Source organism: Halichoerus grypus, chromosome 9, assembly GCF_964656455.1.
Source record: "Halichoerus grypus chromosome 9, mHalGry1.hap1.1, whole genome shotgun sequence".
NCBI classification, from domain to species: Eukaryota; Metazoa; Chordata; class Mammalia; order Carnivora; family Phocidae; genus Halichoerus; species Halichoerus grypus.
Genome location: NC_135720.1, coordinates 3,887,198 through 3,907,709, shown reverse-complemented (window position 1 = coordinate 3,907,709; position 20,512 = coordinate 3,887,198). Strand labels below are relative to the sequence as shown.

Sequence of the window (20,512 nt, the reverse complement as noted above, 5' to 3'; positions counted from 1 at the left end):
GAAACATGAAGCTGGACCAGATGAAACATAAGTAACTTTATAAAAGATTTCAGATAGAGATATGAAGATTATATATTATATATTTACATATATATACACAAAGAATGAGTTCTCATATGATTATTATTACAATTCTTCATTTGTGTCAATATCTGGATTTCAAAAAGACTGAAGGACTAGCTAATTTCCACAGTGAGCTCCAAACAGAAGACTTCTCCACCCTCACTGTTCACTAGGCTCTGACATCATTCTGGCTTCCCTAATAACATGGCCTGGTTTTAAAACACCGTTAACATTACCTACTTCAATCCAAGGTTATCAGCCAGGGCCCTAACATGAAAGAGACGGCACACCCAGGGGGACGGGAGGACCGACTGACGAGCTGAAGGGAGGCTAAGGATGGGGAGGCACCGAGGGTCAGTGGCAGCAAGCAGGCCCTGCCCTGAGCCCGAAGGGGCAAGGATACGGAGCTTTCCCCAGAAGCACTGTGAAGCCAGGGGAACAAATGCACCAACTCTTCTGTCCTCCCACCCTCTCATCTCTTGTTAGTGCCACCAGTCTCTGAATCCAGAAGCTGGAGGGAGGGCAAGATTGCTGGGTGACCCAGCCCCTACAGGTCAAAGTGGAAAACATGGTCAGTGGATCTGGAGGCCAAAAGGAGGCTACTCAGATGACAGGAGTACCCAGAAGGGAGAGCTAGAAAGCTGTCGTTCACACTGAAAAATACGTTTGAAACTCAAACAACTTTTAAGTTGTTACACCTCTTTATTCACCTCTTTATTACACCTCAAATTACACCTCTTTATTCATGTGTCAACAGAAAAATGGGTTTAAAGTCAAACTTTCTACTAATCTAAGAAAATCTGTTCCATTAGTGTTTGGGGACCCAGGTTAAAGTGGATAGTCCAGCACAGAACTGTCATGGAAAATAGAAAAAAGAAAAAGAAAAAGGAAAATAAATACATGCCTGCTTATCTTAGAATGCTCATCCACAAAGAGCTAATCAAAGGCCAGGTTTCTACTACGAGGTGGTCTTCATTACAATGTGGCTGAGGTTGGGTAAACTGGGGTCCAGTGGTTAAGTAAAGAGCAAGCTTTTGGGGTGTGTTTTAGCAGGTATTTTGTTTAGAAACTACTATCTAGCCTTATTTTAACTCTTCTGTTTAATTTTAAAATCCCATCATACACAATATTTGAAAAGAGACTAGGTTAAATCATTTTCCCCCTTAAATTATCATTTTAATGATCTTTTCTTGTTTTTAAACTTATCTTCAAGGAATTTTAAATCACAGTATTAAGTAACTTAAATAAATCATGTTTATGATAACTACTTTTCTGATAATACAACCCATTGTGGCTATTTTTGAAACATTAAACCAGACTCAGGATGCTATGGATTCTCTGAAAATATTATTTGAACAGCTGCAGAGTCAAAACCGTACATGAGATGTTTGACTCCTACTGTTTCCAATGACACAATACAAATAACTCTTTGATATAAGCATAAGCATGGTGCAGTGATGAGCTCACTAAAGTAAACTTTAAATTCAAGTTCTCAATTCTTAATTTTATAGAATCCTATGTTGCTTCTTCACAAAATGTCATTGAGAGAAAAATGACTACATGTCAAAGGGAAATCACTCTTGAGCAAATGTGTGTCACAGAGGGATTTGCTATTAAAAATCATCCTAACTTGGGGCTCCTTGCTCTGTGGGGAGCCTGCTCCTCCCTCTCCCTGCTTCGCCCTCTGTTTGTGCTCTCTCTGTCAAATCAATAAATAAAAACTTTTAAAAAATCATCTAACTTAAAATGTATTTGCCTAACAAAATCATTGTATTAGTTCTAGAATTGAGAGCCCTTACATAGCAACATGCGCTACTGTAACTTTAAATCAAGTGAGGACATTAGCAATTTCACGTTAGAACTTAGTTTCCCTACATTTCAAGTTCTTCAGAGGAAACATAAAACATACCTAGCAGAATGAGGCCCTCATGCATTTACTATGGCAGGTAGACAGAGATTCTTAATTTAAATAAAGGATGCACTTCTCTATTTTTTAAATTTTTTATTTTTTTAAAGGATTTTATTTATTTATTTGACAGAGAGAGACACAGCGAGAGAGGGAACACAAGCAGGGGGAGTGAGAGAGGGAGAAGCAGGCTTCCTACTGAGCAGGGAGCCCGATGTGGGGCTCGATCCCAGGACCCTGGATCATGACCTGAGCCGAAGGCAGACGCTTAACGACCGAGCCACCCAGGCGCCCCAAGGATGCACTTCTCTAGACGTTAGGTAACTTCATTCTTGGCCAAAGTCTGCCATTGATTTCCTCAGATGAATATCACCTTTCCATGTTTCAGTATTAATTCTAGGTATAAAGAGAGAAGCCACTGTCTGTCGCTTATCAACTCTCCAATGGAGTAATTATAGTCGATATCTACAAAAATTATCACCTAATATTATCATATATTTAAGTACAGACATTTCAGCAATATCAGGTAAATTGATGTATTAAAAGTATAAAAGAGATTCTCTAAAAGAGAACAAGAATTCATAATCAAAAAAAGATACTATACTGATAAGCAGAGGTAAACAGTAAAATAACAGAAACATTAAAATTTATTTAAAAATATATTTCCAGCTTATAGACTACCCATTAACTAATAGAGAAAAAATAGCTTTGGAGAAGCATCCTTTATTTAAACGGTTTGCAAAGAGCCCCTGGCTGCCGTGAATACGGACCGGCTAGCAAGGGAGACACCTGCCCCTGGACGACATCAGTGCTGATGGCTAGTGGCAGCAGGGCAGGCGGCAGTTGCTCATGTTTCTTTTGGGCAAGAATTACTCGAGCAAGAAAACTAGGAGTAAGATATAAAAGCTAGCCGCATTCGGAGTCCCTTCTGTACGGTGCCCCCCTGAGCTACGTCCTACCACCGAGGCGAGAGATGGCTGCAACCTGCAGGCCTTCTGGAGAAACAGCTGTCCTGACACAGGTAATGCTCCCTAGGGAGTGTCCACGGCAAGGATGGCTGGTGGGATACACATCTAGTCATAGGGCAATGATGTCCGTGTTAACTCGAGCGTAAGAAGGGGCTCTAGAAGATGCAGAGGAGAAGGGTTTGCAACCACAGCCATGAGGGCAGTTCTGAACCTGCAGAAAAGTCACTGTGACTGCACACGACGCCCGCCGTCTTGAAGGACAGCCCGCAACGGCTCCAGATATGCAATTCCTTACAGACATCGCTGTAGAATCCCCATAAAGAGATCTATGGAAGGCCACCAAAGCCATGTCAAATGTGGGAGTATTTCATGCCCTAATAATTCTAAATGGAGTGAAAAGCTTACTCATCACTATGCATATTTTGTGGGCTGCTTCTATGAGCTCATCAACTTCTAATCCCCTCAGAAAGGAGATTTGATCTCATCTGGTGAATTAAACACCATTCTATATATTTTTTTAATGATTTTATCTAAAGACTTACTGATAGAATTGACATACTCTATCTTGTTTAAGGACAAAACACTTGAAAAAAGATGATTCATATTTATCATATAATCATATTTCTGGATTGTATATTTTTTGTTTCTCATATTTTAGGTGTAATTTATATAGAATGAAATGCATACATTTGAAGGATAAAGTTCAAGGAGTATGACAATGTATACAGTCCCAAACTACCACACCAATGAAGACAAGGAACATCTTCATCACCCAGAAACCCCTCCTGCCCTTTTCCCATTCAGTGTCCTTCACCCGACGCCCACAACTGCCAGTCTGAGTTCTATCACAATCATTAGCACTATTAATTCATTTGGCCTATTCTGGTGCATCATAAAAATGTTTTCATATAGTATATACTATTTTAGTCAGCAAAATGTCTGTGTGACTCATCCATGTTGTTGCATGAGTCAGCAGTTCCTGATTTTTTAAATTGCTGAATAGAACAGTATTCCATTGTAGAAATGCCAGAAACTGTCTATCCATGCACCTGTTGTTGGATATTTGGGTTGCTTCCAGTTTAGATATGTTATGAATAAGGCTGCTGTTAACATTTATGTCCGAGTCTTTGTGTGAACAATATGCTTTTATTTCTCTCGAGTAACCCGAGAATGGAGTCACAAAACAAGCATATATTTAGCTACTTAAGAAACTTCCAAAGTTCTTCCAAAGCAGTTGTATATTTTATCCTCCCACCAGCACTATGTTACTATTTTAGTAGCTTCACATCCTTGCCATCACCTGGGTATTGTTGGTCTTTTTAATTTTGGCCATTCTAGTGATCATGTAGTGGTATATTATGGTTTTAATTTGGTTTTCCTTACACATAAATATGTTGAGCAAAACTTTATGTTCTTTTTTTTTTTTTTTAAGATTTTATTTATTTGACAGAGAGAGACACAGCGAGAGAGGGAGCACAGACAGGGGGAGTGGGAGAGGGAGAAGCAGGCTTCCTGCAGAGCAGGGAGCCCGATGCCGGGCTCGATCCCAGGACCCTGGGACCATGACCTGAGCCGAAGGCAGATGCTTAATGACTGAGCCACCCAGGCACCCCAAAACTTCATGTTCTTATTGGCTTTAGGATCTGAAAAATATCTTTCACTCTAGGGCAACCACTAAAAAAAAGTTAAAAAAAAGAAATATAGATGATACGTTAAGAAAGGAGAGAAAATGGAATCATATAAAATAATCAATTAAAGCCACAAAAGGTGGAAAAAGAGTGGAAGGCAAAAATAGGAACAAAGAACAACTGTGAAGAATAGAAAAGAGTAACAGACATGGCATATATTAATGCAACTATATCTATAATCACTTCAAATGTCAGGGGTCTAAATACACCAATTAAAAGAGGTCATCAGAATGGACTAAAGAACAAGACCCAGCCCAACCATATGTTGTCTACAAGAAACCCAGTTTAAATATAAAGACACATAGAGATTAAGAGTCAATGAATGGAGAAAGATACCAGACTAACATTATTCACAAGCAAATGGGAACAGCTATATTAATTTCAGACAGGACAGACTTCAGAGCAAAAGTTATCAGCAGTAAAGACGACCATTTCATAATAATGAAGGGATAGTTCTCCAAGAAGATGTAACAATTCTCAACTTGTCTGTGCCCAACAGTAGAACATCAAAATACGTGAGGCAAAAGCTGACAGAACTGCCAAGGAGAAATAGATAAATCCACTATTTTAGTTGGAGATTTCAACACCTTTCTATCAGAAATGGGCAGACCCAGATAGCAGAAAATCAGTGAGGATATGTTTGAATTCAATAAGTCCATCAAACTATTATATATAATTGACATCTGTAGACTACTTCAACAACTGTCAAAAACACATTCTTTCAAGCTCACATAGAACATTCACCGAGATAGACCATGTTGCAGGGCACAAAATACACCTTAACAAATTTAAAAGAAGAGAAATCATACAGTGCATGATTTTTAGACAACAATGCCATTAATGAGATAGCAATAACAGAAAAATAGCTGGGAAATCCCCCAAATACCTAGAGATTAAACAAACCATTTCCAAATAACACACAGGTCATAGAAGAAACCAAGAAAAATTTAAAAATATTTATGACTAAATGAAAATGAAAACATAACTTAACTTGTGGGATGCAGGGAAAGCAGTGTTTAGAGGGAAATTTATAACATTAAATGTACATAATAGAAAAGAATAAAGACATAAAATAAAAAATCTAAGCTTCTATTTCAGGAAGCTGAAAAAAGAAGAGCAAATTAAATCCAAATGAAGCAGAAGAAAAGAAATAAGAATTAGAGCAAAAATCAACCAAATCAAAAGCTGGTTCTCTGAAAAGATCAACAGAAACAATAATCCTCTCTAGTCAGTCTATCTAAGAAAAAAAGAGGATACTAATAACTAGTATCAGAAATGAGAGAGAGAATGTTACTACAGATCCCAAGGACATTAAAGGGATAATGAAAGAACACTCTCAACAACCCTATGCCCACAAATTTGATAACCTTCATGAAATGGGCCAATTTCTTGAACGATACAGTCTGCCAAAACAAAAAGAAATAGATCATCCAAATAAGCCTATATCTATTAAAGAAGTTGAATCAATAATTAATACTTTTCCAAAACAGAAAGTACCAGGCCCAGATGGGTTCAGATGGTGAATCCTATCGAACATTTAAGGAAGAAATTATACCAATTCTCTATAATCTCTTTTAGAGGACAGAAGCAGAGGTAACACTTCCTAACTCATTCCATGAGGCCAGCATCACCCTGACACCAAAACTGTGCAAAGACATTACAAGAAAACTATAGACTCATACCTCTCATGGCATAAATGCAAAAATCTTCAACAAAATATTAGCAAATCTAATATAATACAGTATAAAAAGAATTATACATGTCCAGTTATGATTCATCCCAGGTATGTAAGTCAAGTTCAGTACTAAAAAAATCAATTAGTGTAACCCATCATATCAAGAGACTAAAAAGAAAAATCACATTATCCTGTCAGTAGATACAGTAAAAGCATTTGACAAAATCCAACAGTCACTCATGATAAAAGCTTTCAGTGAACTAGGCATAGCGAGAACTTCCTCAACTTGATAAATATCTACAAAAAACCTATAGCTAACATCATACTTAATGTTGGGAAACTCAAAGCTTTCCCACTACGATCAGGAACAAGGCAGGGATGTTCTCTTTCACTACTCCTTTTCAACACTGTACTGGAAGTCCTTGCTAATGCAGTAAGACAAGAAAAAGAAATAAATGGTATACTGATTAGAAAGAAGAAATAAAACTGTTCACACATGGCATGACTATCAATTTAGACAGCTTGAAAGAATCAATAAAAATGCTTTTGGAACTAATAAATTATTACAGCAAGGTCACAGGATACAAAGTCAACATACCAAAGGCAGTCATTTCCTATATACCAGCAACAAACAAGTGAAATTTGAAATTAAAAACAAATTACTATTTACATGAGAATCCCCCCTCCCCAGAATGAAATACGTGTTTATAGGGAGAGGCAAAAGACGCAGCACAGCCAACACAATATAGAAGGAGGAGAATGAAGTTGGAGGACTGACTCTACCTGACTTCAAGATTTACTAGAAAGCTACGGCAATCAAGACAGTGAGGCAGTGGAGAAAGAAGAGACAAACAATTCAATGGAAGAGAACAGAGCCCAAAATAGACCCACATAAATATAGGCGAATCACCTGTGACAGAGGCAAAAGCAATAAAATGGAACAAAGATAGTCTTTTCAACAAAGGGTGCTAGAACAACTGGACATCCACATGCAAGAAAAAAAAGAAAGAAAGAATCTATATACAGACCTTTAACTCTTCCCCCCAAAATTGACTCAAAATGGATCATAGACCTAAATGTAAAATACAACCTTATAATACTCCTGTACAGGAATACCAAAGAATAATCTGTTACTGTCTTGACGCTCTCCTCTACTGCTGGCATTACATTTTATAAACACTTGGTAATCAGTAAGTGTTAGCATACAGATGGAAAGGCTGATGTGCCTGAAAGTACTGAATGCCTCACCCCTGAGCACTGGGGTGAGTTCTCCCAGCTTCTGACTCTTGGGTGTGCTGCATAAGCCCCTGACACCGCCTCAACCCCCCACAAGGCATCCGTTGATCTCCTGTCCTCTATGGTAGAGCTTGTTTTTCTTCTTGCTGATCCCTCCCCTCACTTCTCTCGGACTTCCTAAATGCCCTCTGTCCAAGTCTTTCTGCTGCGAAAAGTGTTTGCTCTGGCCTAGAAACACTGGGAGTGGAAAAGTATTCAGTTCTAGGCATGTCTACAAATTCTTCACCTTCCCAATAGCACAGCCGGTCTCTTCTTACCAGGACACAGTGAGTCTCATTCTCAGAATCTCCGAGTCTGGCCAGCTGAAGGGCCCTGCTCTTCTCTCATGGGCACAGGCGAGCTCTGATGATGTCCTCACTAAAAAGGCAGACAACCGTGGGATTTCAAGGGCTCCAAGGAATGGAACAGAAGGATGGTGGCCTTTTCTGGTGAAGCTCAAAGGCTCCCACCCTGCATATAGGCCCATGTGCCCACATGTGCCCAGCTTGAGTCAGGACGCCGAGCTCACCCAGTCCCACTGGTTTGGGTATTAGTTCACAGCAGCTCTGATTACAAACAGGATCAAATCATGCAGAGTTTCTGATTTTACGTAATGCTATTGTGAAAATGAGCTTAACTGCTTTCCAGTATAGTCATTAAGATTCTCTTAACTTCCCTTCTCCAGGACCTTGCATGAGTCATGGCTGGAGAATCTCACTATACCGAGAAGCTGAAAGGTGAGATTCCTGGGGTTTGTCTTCCCAGCAACGAACCCAAGTCCTCCCTGCAGGACTGTTATCCCTGATCCAAGGTTAGAACATCAGGAGACCATGACCTGGTAGATGTCTCCTTACCTAATCACTCCCCATCCAAGAGGGAAGACAGGTGTCTGTGCAAATTTACCTGCGTGAAGATGAGAGAGGACAAGGAGGCAAAACAGGCACAGAATGGGGCTGTCCTGTACTCAGGAAGCCCCAGTGAAGTCTTTAGGCCTGGCCAGGATCTTCCCTTCCCAAAGTCAAGTCTATTTGCCCCCAGGGTCAGTTGGACAATTTTGATTGCAGAAGACGAAAAAATCACGTACGCCTCTGTATTAATTTGCTAGGGTTGCTGTAACAAAGTACCACGAACTTGGTGGCTTAAACAACAGAAATTTATTGTCTCACAGTTCTGGAAGCCAGACGTCCAAGATCCAGGTGTCAGCAAGGTTGCTTCCTACTGAGGACCATGAGGGAAGGGTCTGTTCCAGGCCTCTCTTCTTGGCCTGCAGGTGGTCCTCTTGTCCCTGTGTCTGCACATGGTCTTCCACTGTCGTGTCTGCATCCAAATTTCTTCTTCTGAAGGTATCAGTCATACAGGATTAGGACCCACCCATATGGTCTCATTTATCTAATTACTCTTTCAAGGCTCTCTCCAAATATTGTCACATTCTGGGAATTAGGATTTCAACACAGGAATTTTTTTAGGGGACACAATTCAGCCCATAACAGTTCCTAGAACACAATTTTATTTTGAGGATATCCATGGCCCAGAGCTAAGCTGAACGGCTGTTCCTTTCGCAATCTCTCTCCACAACCTTTTCATTCCCTCAGATGAAGCCAAATACCCTTTGCATTCTTACAGAACTTGCCACCACTATAATTAAACCATGTGATGCAAAGTTATTTCATTGACGTGTCAATCTCCCCGTTCGACTGGAAGCATCAGGCGGCAGCAGGGCAAGTGGCTGTCTTGTTCTTTGCTGCATGTCCAGCACCTGGCCCAGGCTTGGCACGTGACAATCTGTGGTTGTGGAACTGTGGGTCTCTCTGTGCTTCTGCTCGCTTCTCTCACTCCTTGCTGGCCAATCCCTCAGAAGCCTCTGATCCAACATGCTCACATTTCAGAGAGATATTCCATACACTATAATTTCACTTCATATCATTTGTGTTAACATTTAACCTCCTTTAAGGTCATTCACATTTTTACTTAAAATTTAAAAGGTAAATCTTTCATGTAATTTTTACTTTGTCTTATTATTGAGTTGTTAAGAGTTATAGAAGACCTAAATATGGAGAATATTTTTCTCACATTGGGTGGCTTTTCACTTCCTTAAAGGTTGTTTTGAAGATTACGAGTTCTTAATGTGATAAAGTCCAATCTATTATTTGTTTGTTTGAAGGTTAGTGCTTTCATTTTGTTTCTTCCAGCTTCACTGAGGTCAGACTGACAATAAAAGTTGTATGTATTTAGGTTGTACGATGTGATGATTTGATACATGTATACACTGTGAAATGATCACCACAATCCAATTAACACATCCATCAGCTCATATAGTCTCTTTTTCTCTGTGTGTATGATGAGAACACTTAAGACCTACTCTCTTAGCAAGCTGCAAGTATAATATACAGTATTATTAACTATAATTGCCATGCTATAATTAGATCCCCAGACCTTATTCATCTTACAACTGAAAGCACGTAGCCTTTGACCAACATCTCTGGAGGTTAGTGCTTTCTCTGTGCTACGGAATCTTTGCCTACCCAGGATCATGAAGACTGTCTCCTATGTTTTATTCTAGAAAATTTTATAATTTTAACTTTTACATTTAAGTCTATCATCCACCTGAAACCTCAGTAATTCAAGAGCCATGTGTTGGAAAGACTATCCATTCCTCCATTAAATTTTCTTGACACCTTGGTTGAAAATCAATAGGCTATATAGTGTGTCTTCTGTACTCTGTTCCACCAGTTTGTCTACCTTAACACCAATACACACTGTCTTGATTACTGGTACTTTATAGTAAACCTTGAAATCAGGTAGTGTTAAGTCCTCCATTTGGGCTTTTGCTTTGACACAATTGTTTTGACTATTTTTTAAGATTTTATTTATTTATTTGAGAGAGAGAGAGAGAGAGTGCAAGTGCACACACAAGCAGGGAAAGCAGCAGTAAGAGGAGAAGGAGGTTCCCCGCTGAGCAGGGAGACCAATGCGGAGCTTGATCCCAGGACCCCGAGATCATGACCCGAGCTGAAGGCTGACACCCAACCACCTGAGCCACCCAGGAGCCCCTTGTTTTGACTATTTTAGAACTTTTGTATTTCTATATAAATCTGAGGTTAGCTTGTCAGTGTCTACAAAAAAGCTTGTTAAAGTTTCAATTGGGATTACATTTTTGGAGGAATATTTGCAGAGAATCGATATCTTAGCAATACTGATTTTTGCAATTCATAATCATGATATATATCACTCTATTCATATAGTGCTCTCTCAGAAATGTTTTACATTTTCAGTAGAGACTTATATATCATGTTAAATCTATTCCAGTATGTTATTTTAAAAAAAAATGACACACCAAGTGAAATTGCTTTATTAATTTCAATTTCCAATTGATAGTTATTTATATATGAAAATAAATGATTTTTTAAAATGTTGATCATGTATCCTGTAAACTTGCACTTATTAAGTCTAGCAGACTTTTTGGAGATTCCTTAGGATTTTTTTCAGTAGATGGCATGTGATTTAAAGATAAGGACAGATTTACTTTTTCCTTTCAACTCTTATGCCTTTTACTTCTTTCTCAATGTGATGCACTGACTAAGGCTTTCAGCTCGAAGTAGACTAGAAGTGGTCATTGTGGGTATCCTTCATTTCCTTCTAGACTTGGAGGGAAAGTCCTTCATATATCACCTGTCATCACAGTGGCTATAGTGTTTTCAAAGATGCTCTTTAAGAAATTAAAGAAGTCTTATATTCCTAGTTTGCTCAGATATTTCCCCCCATCAATAGGGGTTTTTGTCAAAAGCTTTTTCTGCATCTTTTGAAATGATCACATAGTGTTTCTTTATTCTATTCCTGTGAATTATATTAATTAGGAAATGCTATTCCTGAGATAAGATCCACTTGTTATGCTTTATTATGTTTTCTTACATGTGACTGAATTTGCTATATTTTGTTATAATTTTGCATCTATGTCCATGAGGAATATTGACTGATCTAAATTAAATTTACTACTTTTGTAATGTGTCTGTCAGATGCTGGTATCAGGATTATGCAGGCTTCATAAAATAAGGTGGTAAGTGGTTCCTATTTCCATTTTCAGAAACAATATTTTTTCCTCCATAAATGTTTGATAGAATTCACAAGTGAAACCATGAGAGAGCCACAGTGATGGTGGTCTCCAAATCTACACTCATATTCCCCTCAAATCCTTGGTGACCCAAGGACCAAGGTCGAAACAGAAACAGAACCACCCTAAAAATGCTTGAAGGCACATAGTCCATAAGGTTAGGGTGATCCATGAGAAATTTAGCTGGCCACCAAATAAAGGTCAGTTATTTTTAGAGAAAGGTAACAGAATCCAGAAGGATTACAGAGCATATTACCCACAATCTAAATAAAGAAATAGAAAAATGTATTCCGTGATCCAGAGAAAAAATAGTCAACTAAACAGATTCATAGAAAACTTAGATGGTGGAAATGTGGACAAGAATTCTTGAATAAGTGATGTGTCAAAGAATCGTCAGAAAAAATATATATTTGAATACAAAGAGTGAAGTGATAGAGAATTTTAAGACAGTCATAAAAGCTATAAAAGTGAACCAAAAATAAATCTCAGAACTGAAAAGCACACTGCATAAAATAAAATACACCACTGGATGGAGTTAACAACAGACTAGAAAGAACACTGAAATTAGAGACACAGTACAGCTAATTACCCAAACTGAGGTACAGGGAAGAAAAAGACTGAAAAAACAATACAGAGCTTTCACAGACTGTAAGATAGTATTAAGTGATCTATCACATGTGTAACTGGAGCTGCTGAAGAAAAGTGACAAATGAGACAGAAAAAATATTTGAAGAAAAATAATGGTGGCAACTTTTCTGCACTTCATTGAAATCAGCAGCCCATAGTCCCAGAAACCTCAGAGGAAGGACCTCAAGCAGGATCAAGAGCCAGAAGACCACACTTAGGAACATTATAGACAAAGTGGTAGAAACCAAAGATATAGAGAAAATCTTCAGGGCGGCCAGAATAAAAAGACATGTTATCTATAGAATAACAATAGGAATGACCACTGACTTAACAGATGAAGGCCAGGAGACAACCGAACATTTGGGGATGGGTTAGCCTGGTGATGGGCATTAAGGAGGGCACATACTGCATGGAGCACTGGGTGTTATACAAAAACAATGAATTGTGGATCACCACATCAAAAACTAATGATGTGTGGTGACTAACATAATAAAATAAAATTAAAAAAAAAAAAGAAAATCTGTCAACTTATAATTGCAAATCCAGCAAAAATATCTGAAAAGTGAAGCCAAAATAAAGGCATTTTCAGATAAACAAAGGCTGGAAGAAACTGCTGTCACCACACTTAAAGAAATGTTAAAGGAAGTTCTTTAGACTAGAGTAAGATGATACCAGATAGAAATCTGGAACTGTTCAAATAAATGTGAAGCATTGGAAATGGTATATATATGTGAGAAAATATGGCATTATTTTTCTTTTAAAAAATTCTTTAGTAACTAACTATTTAATTTTAAATATTCGCAACCTATGTGGGATACAGAACAAATGTATCAGTATCCTACTTAACAAGAGCATACCAGACAAAAAGGGGTATAAATGGATTGTTTTTTTAAGGTTTTTACATTGTATGGAAATGGAATGATATTAATTGAAGCAACTGATGAAGACTGTAAACTCAAGAGCAAACACCTAAAATAGAAAGAGGTGTAACAACAAAGGACAGTAAAAGGTCCAGAACAAAGTGCTGAAGGAAACATTCAATGAACTGAGATGAAGGCAGGACAGAAGGGACAATGAACAAGGGGTTCAAGGGAACACAAGGAAGATAATGAGACAACCAATCAAATACCGTAACATTAAATGCAAACAGACTGAACAGTCCATCAGGAAGTTAGTGATCTCAGGTCTCAACTACTGCTGGTAACAAGACCCACTCTAAATATAAAGACTCAGACAGAAGGTAGGGAAACAATGGAAACAATGTGACACGTCACTAGGAAGCATAAAGAAGCTGGTGTGGCTATTAACACAGAAAACTTTAAAGCGAGAAGTATTACAGACAAAAAAAAGAGAATTAATTTCACATTGATAAGATGGTAAATCATGGAGAAGACATAACAAATATAAATGTGTAGGCACCTAATAAAGTTTCTAAACACATGAAGCAAAATTGAGAAATATGTAGAAATTCATAACTTTATTTATACTGGAAGCTGTATTTCCAGTTAAAAATGGGGAAAAAATACATTCACAAGTGATAAAATCTGTAAAACGACCATATAATTTTACCAAGAAAGTGACAGGACCTGTTTAGACAAACTATAAAATGTTGTCAGGATTAAAGACTCATGCCAATGTCCTTGAAGACAATATATTTCCATTTTCACGTGAAGAAATAAACACAGCTGCAATCAAAGTGCCTATGTGGTTATTTTTAACTGATAGCAGAATATATTTTTCTTTTTAAGTATTCATGATGGGGGAATAAAAGTCATGATGTCTATAATTTACATTCAGGTGGCACACTGAAATAAGAAAGGCAGAAATATATGATAAGATGTTAACAATTCTTGTACATCTCAATATAATTTCTACTTTTTTGTAAGTTTGAAAATTTTTTAATAAAAATATTTTAAAATGCATTTATTAAGTAACAATTTCCATAACATTTTTGGAAGGTAAATGAAAGATGAAGATTATCTTACCAGGTATGTATGATAAATTTCAACACAGTTACGGTAATCAAAACAGTATGATCACAGTCGAGGATTAATTAGCATTTAAATGGCTTAAGGAACTCCAACAATTATCCAAGTTTATATGAAAACTTCAAGCAGAGGAAAAAATGGATTATTAATTAAATGGCATTGATTTAACCCACCAGGAATAAATAAGACATAACTCCAGAAGAACTAAGATCTAACTATGAAAATAAAAACTATAAAAATATACAAAATGAATTTTAAGTGCTATTTATATTACTGTGAGGACAGGGGAGGTCATCTTAAGCAAGACAGGAAGCCGGATTTGATAAAAACAAGTGAGAGATTTGACCTCATGGAATTAAATTTTTTTATAGTCAGAAGAAAATCTGAATAAAGGTTTTGAAAATTGCCTGAAGAAAATATTTGTAACATATAACAGAGAAACTTTTAGTACCCTTAATAAGATATATAATACAAACTGATTTATAAAAAAAGTAAACAGCTCAACAAAAAAATACGCAAAAGCTCTGAGCAGACATATACACAGAAGTAGGAACAATAAACAGCCAACAAACATGAAGCAATGTGTAATGCAGGGAGCTATCAGAAAATGGCACATTTTATGAGCAAGTTTTCACCCACATGTTAGGAGGAGTATGAATTTCCACAATCCTTTTAGAAAATCTACTATGTTTAGATGTTTATAAATTTCTAGCATGCACTACACAGTACATATTTTTAGAGGACCAGTAGGTAAGACTAAATAAGCAAGTTTGTTACAGCTTTATTTATACTGTAAAATTCTAGAAATATCTTACCATCGGGGGAAAGGTTTAACAAGCTTTTATATAGTATGGGGTATACAGTACCCCATACTACAAGATGTTATAGAACTCTTAGAAAAAAGGAATGCATCTGGTATAATCACATTTTTATTAAAAAAAAAAGAGGACAGTATATTTGTGTATGTACAGTGTGCACCCATGCACACACATACACACACACACACACACCCCAACACAGAACTTGGAATAAACACAGAAAAGTGCATGGGATGATATTATACCCAATAGATTGCTGGCATGGAGTTCAGAAGAACAGAATATTCTTCTTATATACACTTCTGCACTCTTTGAATTGTTAAGACAAACATGCATTACCTTTAAAATCATTAACTGTCCAAAAATTAATTAATCATCCATAATTAAGACAGTATACACCACTAACACACACACACATATGCATTAAGCACCAAGTATATTATTTGTAATTAGATTCTTAAATTTTCTATTTTAAAATAATTATTATAATCATTTTGCTAAAAAATATATGCAAGAAACTTGACACTAATTACATGACTCTTATAATCTAAAAAAAAAAAAAAATGTATGCACATGGGTTTCAGCAAACCAAAGACTACTTTCATCCAGGGTATGTTATAACTACCGTAAGAAAGAGAACTGTAAACAAACACCTGTTTCTACAAGAACTACACACAAAACCTGTTGCAGGCAGAGAGACATGATGATTGTAAATCACATGCATCCCTTGGGCTGCAGGCAGAGGAAGATGTGTTGGGAAGAACCTTTGTGGCTCTTCACGACACTGAGCCCCCCTTCCATGATCCTGGGAGGCCCTGGCAATGTGTTCAGACCACCCTAGATGAAAATAAGATACCTGTTTTCCTTAAACAGGGCTCCCAAAATTGTGTAAGTTTCAGGCTCTGCAAAATCTGGACCTGCCCCTGTTTGAATATAAACTGAATCCCACACAACAGCAGCTTAATCAAAGGAATGGATATCATCATATTATATGTATGTAATATTCTTGAAGAGGCAAACTTTATTACTTATCTATAGTCATTTGTAAACCTAAGGTTTTGTGTTTATGGTACCTGAGTGAATTGCTTCTAAAAACTTTAAAACAGACTCTTCTAAAAAGAAATGTTATGATCAGTATTTCATGGATCATGGAGGAAGAATGCAAAGCACCCGAACAAAGAGAATATCGACCCAAGTTCAGCAAGACTAGAAGAGACCAGTAAACAAATGTTCACAAATCTAAAGGTAAAGATGGCATCACTTAAGATGGACTCGGTCAGATGTGGAAACAGCAAAGGGAAAGTCCTAGCAGTAAAAGCTGGTGGTCATACCTAAAGACTGACAAGAGGAATAGGCAGGTTAGCCAAGGGACTGAGACCTAATACACAGAGGGTGGACAGGTTCACAATGAACACACCTGATACATTTCTGATTTTGTTAGGCAAGGCATGCCTTCTCAGAAAAGATAAACCAGATAAATTTAGCCTGATGCATTAGAACATTTTAAGTAATCTAATTCTCCTTGCTCTGACTCCATGTCCATGAAACAAACTTTTGATTGTCACTTGTTTCCCAAATGATCTGAGCACACTGAATGCCAATATTCTGATGCTTGTAACTAGAATATATGTTTGTAGATGAATAAAACGGAATTCCAGTTTTATCCATCAATCACGTTAGCTTGGTCAATAAGATCTGGATTCTGAAAAATGAATCCATTTTCATTCGCTTTTGAGTCTGTGAAGCCAATGACCAAACCCTGGACTGGAACGAATTCAAGGAGCGGCCTCTTATAAAATGACATCTCTTTAAAAGTACCCATTCCTGGGGCACCTGGGTGGCTCTGTTGGTTAAGTGTCTACCTTCGGCTCAGGGCATGATCTCCAGGTCTTGGGATCAAGCCCCACGTCGGGCTCCCAGCTCAGTGGGGAGTCTGTTTCTCCCTCTGCCTCTCCCCCTGCTTGTGCTCTCTCTCTCTCTCTCTTTCAAATGAATAAATAAAATCTTAAAGAAAGTACCCATTCCTATGTGAGCAGTTTAAATTGCAATTCATATTTTAATATATCCCGATAATTCACTCTCAGTAATTTTGTCAAATAAGGAAATGCAAAGCAAATATAAATACATGTAAAACAAAAAGAAAACACATAAATATTTTTACACTTCTTCTTTCAAATATAAATTTATGCTAAATTACATTTCTGTTTTTAAGTATAAGTTTATTCCAGACAATACTTCCTAGGCTTCTAAGCTTTTAAAGATGATTTTTACCTATGTGATTGATTATTAAGGTTTAGCGATCCAGTCTGGTACATCTCCTCCAATTGTTTCCTGTTTCCAAAGTACAGAGCAAGGTCTGTGGCAATGATAGCTTTGCGGATGATCTCGAGCACCTGTTCATATTCACTGGAGCTCAGGGTGGAGAAGATATTGTGCCCTTCCAACTATGGAGAAAACACAAATACCACCAATAGCAAGCACAAGCTCTAATTTTATGACATTTGCAGGTATTTGAAACAATACAGACAGTCAATGGCATCTGGCACACAAATGACAGGTTTGGGGGAAACAAAAGGATAGTTTGTAATGATTAATGGAAATTAACGTCACAGTTTCTCTTTAAGCTACAACAGTGAAGCTACTACCACTTAAATGATCTATCTCCGACGGTAACATCATTTGCTACCACAAAATCCCAGTTATTTAAATATATAGCTAGTTTTTGGAATTTCCAGTAAGCAATTAAAGGACTAGAAAACATAAAATACTTAAGACATTTCTTCTTAAACTAATTTAAAACTTTTTTTATATTAGACTGGAAATTAATGGATTAAAAAATCATGGATATCTTTGTCCACTTAGCAAGTCTAATGAATAGTAACCTACTTTCTCCATATTATAGAAGAAAATGTCCCACAACCTCAAAATAAAGTTTAGTCAGGCATATTAAAATTTCTCCCTACAGGTAACAACCTTTTTCCATAAAACACAAACTGCTGAGGTGCAAACATTGTAGAGCCATCCTCTCTTCTTCTGTCCTCATGGGAGGGCGGACAGCAGACCATCACCCTGGACAAGATCAGAACACTGGGCATTTGGACTCTATTACCTCAGAATTATTCTTCCGCATATGAATCTGTTAAAAACTTTTTACAATAACTGAGAATCTTAAGTCTTTATTTGTAATTGAGATAAAAATGGGTCGTTTTTGTTCAAACAAAAAAGACTGAATCATAAAGATGGATTCAATTTGTGGGCTCATCAACTGTAAAATTATTCATTATTAGTCAACATAATTCTACTGTAATTGATTGTTTTCACTTGCTCTGAGCTATATTTACTGGCTGATAAAATACATTAAAAATTTGAAACTATTAAAATATATTTTACAAAATCAGACATTTCTCTAAGACACTGCCTCCTTCCTATTACTCTGAAATAAGGCAGTACATGCACCATTTGTTTTCAATCATCAGAACCTTTATTACCTACTCTTAAGCTTTTATAAATATTTAAATTATCCTATGATAAGTGCAGCAAATGGAATTAGCTCTAGTTGGTTATTTTCCTGACAATAATAATAAGAAGGCCTTACATCTGTAGGATGCTCTAAATTCACAAAACATTTTCAAACGCATGATTTCATTTTCAAATTATTAAATTTAAATAAATCTGATGTCTAATTGAAATGAAGTTATTTGCTGAAGCATCAACAAGATTTTTCTTTGAAGAGCAACTGCAGTGCTTCTATAAACTGGTCATTTCGGTCATTTTTAGTAATGCAATCTCATCTGAAGCAGCTTTCATCTGAAGCAGTATTCTGTATTCAAGCAGAATACAACAGGGCCAAAGGGTAGACGTGATGAGAGACTTGAACTCGACACAAGGAAGAACCCCCTGAAGCTCAGCTACCATGGGGATGGAACAGGGACGACACAGGAGATGCTGTGGGGGGCGGGTTCAGGCACAGGCTGCTTGGTAACTGAGGGGACAAGGGGAGGGGATTCAAGCTTTGGGAAGGTGGCTGAACTCAACTCTCCAAAATTTTAGTGCAGGAAGATAAAATTTTTTCTCTGACTCCTGCTATGAAATCTGCTTTGCTTTCATTTGATCCTAACTCAAGTAAAGCAGTAGCCTCCATTTCAACACTTAATGCCTCGTCACCTACGCTCCCAAATCATAAACACATTTCACACTGGTAGGTTTGGTTGGTACTCATGCACACATCTGCTATTGGCAGGTCATTCGAAGAGCAATCACATGTGATACGTATTTACATGCTTTATTCTATTACCAATAAACCAGTAAATTACAGTGTATAAAAATATTCTGTCATACTGTTGGAAATTTTTTTTAGATTTCTCTAAAATAGGAACTTCTTAGCTTGGGTTCCAGAAACTCTCTCCGCGACCACAGAGTTATAAACTCACCGCATCTATCTACCTATCTATAAATTATGTGTTGAGTGCGTCATCCATAAGCATATTATTTTATCAGATTCTCGAAAGTATCCATGATCTATGGCAAATGGAGACCCATTTTAAAGGATGTGTATATATTCTGTTGGCTACTTTGGATTTACTATTTCTTGTATTACTTTTCTTTTTAAAAAATTTCTATTTAAATTCTAGTTAGAATTTAAATATACATTGCAATATTGGTTTCATGTACTTTTTGATATTAAAGGCAACTAGGTGGAGAAGTCCAGTAGAAGACCTTCATAAGGAGAAGTTGTAACCAGGACCCTTTTACTGCCTTCTGCAATATTCTGCAAGAGCAAGGGTAACAAATGAATACACAAACAGTATCCTTTCAAGAGGATGGAGTACATATTTTTTAGCACTCTGCTCCTACCAAAGGAAAATAAGGGAGATACAGCAACCAAACACAGCAGATAAACAGCTTAAAATCTTTTAAAAGCTCCAATTTCACATTAGTTAACATTAAAACCTCATAATATAATACTTTTATATACCAACTGATGAGTGTATTATAGTTAATGTCCCAGGTTATAGTGTTTGAAGTTTATGTTAATTCAGGGCAGTTCATCCCATTTTGTATCAATCAGGCATGAAATAACCCACATTTTATATCGGGAAATGTTCCTAAAATCCAGAGATGGGTGAACTGCATCTAGTCCTTAGGCCTGTGAGAGCATGTGTGGGCTTGGCTGCGGGTGCTCTAAGCAGCCGAGGTCTGGGAGCTCCCGGAGAACACGCGCGATGCTGGGATCAGCCCCGTGCTGGAAGCCCCCCAGCGACCCATGCCCTGGGTGGGTGATCTATCGGCCCCTCCAGCTCTCAGACATGGTGAGCCATGGATTCTCAGCCGTCCACTGCACTGCTGGAGCGCTTCTGCCTGTGTCTTTCCCATCACGAGATGAAGAATGTATGTCT

The 20,512-nt window shown here is 37.4% G+C and overlaps 1 protein-coding gene and 1 pseudogene across 9 annotated transcripts in view; one reads left to right on the top strand and one right to left on the bottom strand.

Annotated features, from left to right (window-relative positions):
• The window catches only part of PDE10A (phosphodiesterase 10A), a 577,666-nt gene that overhangs the window by 17,234 nt on the left and 539,920 nt on the right, over positions 1-20,512 (bottom strand). For all 8 annotated transcript variants that reach the window (XM_036122880.2, XM_036122883.2, XM_036122888.2 and 5 more), the window contains one exon: positions 17,388-17,560. In XM_036122880.2, the coding sequence (XP_035978773.1) occupies positions 17,388-17,560 (173 nt within the window). The remainder of the gene's footprint in view (positions 1-17,387; positions 17,561-20,512) is intronic.
• Positions 1-20,512, top strand: part of LOC118555036 (26S proteasome regulatory subunit 6A pseudogene) — a 747,413-nt pseudogene that overhangs the window by 382,201 nt on the left and 344,700 nt on the right. The gene's annotated exons all lie outside the window — the stretch shown is intronic.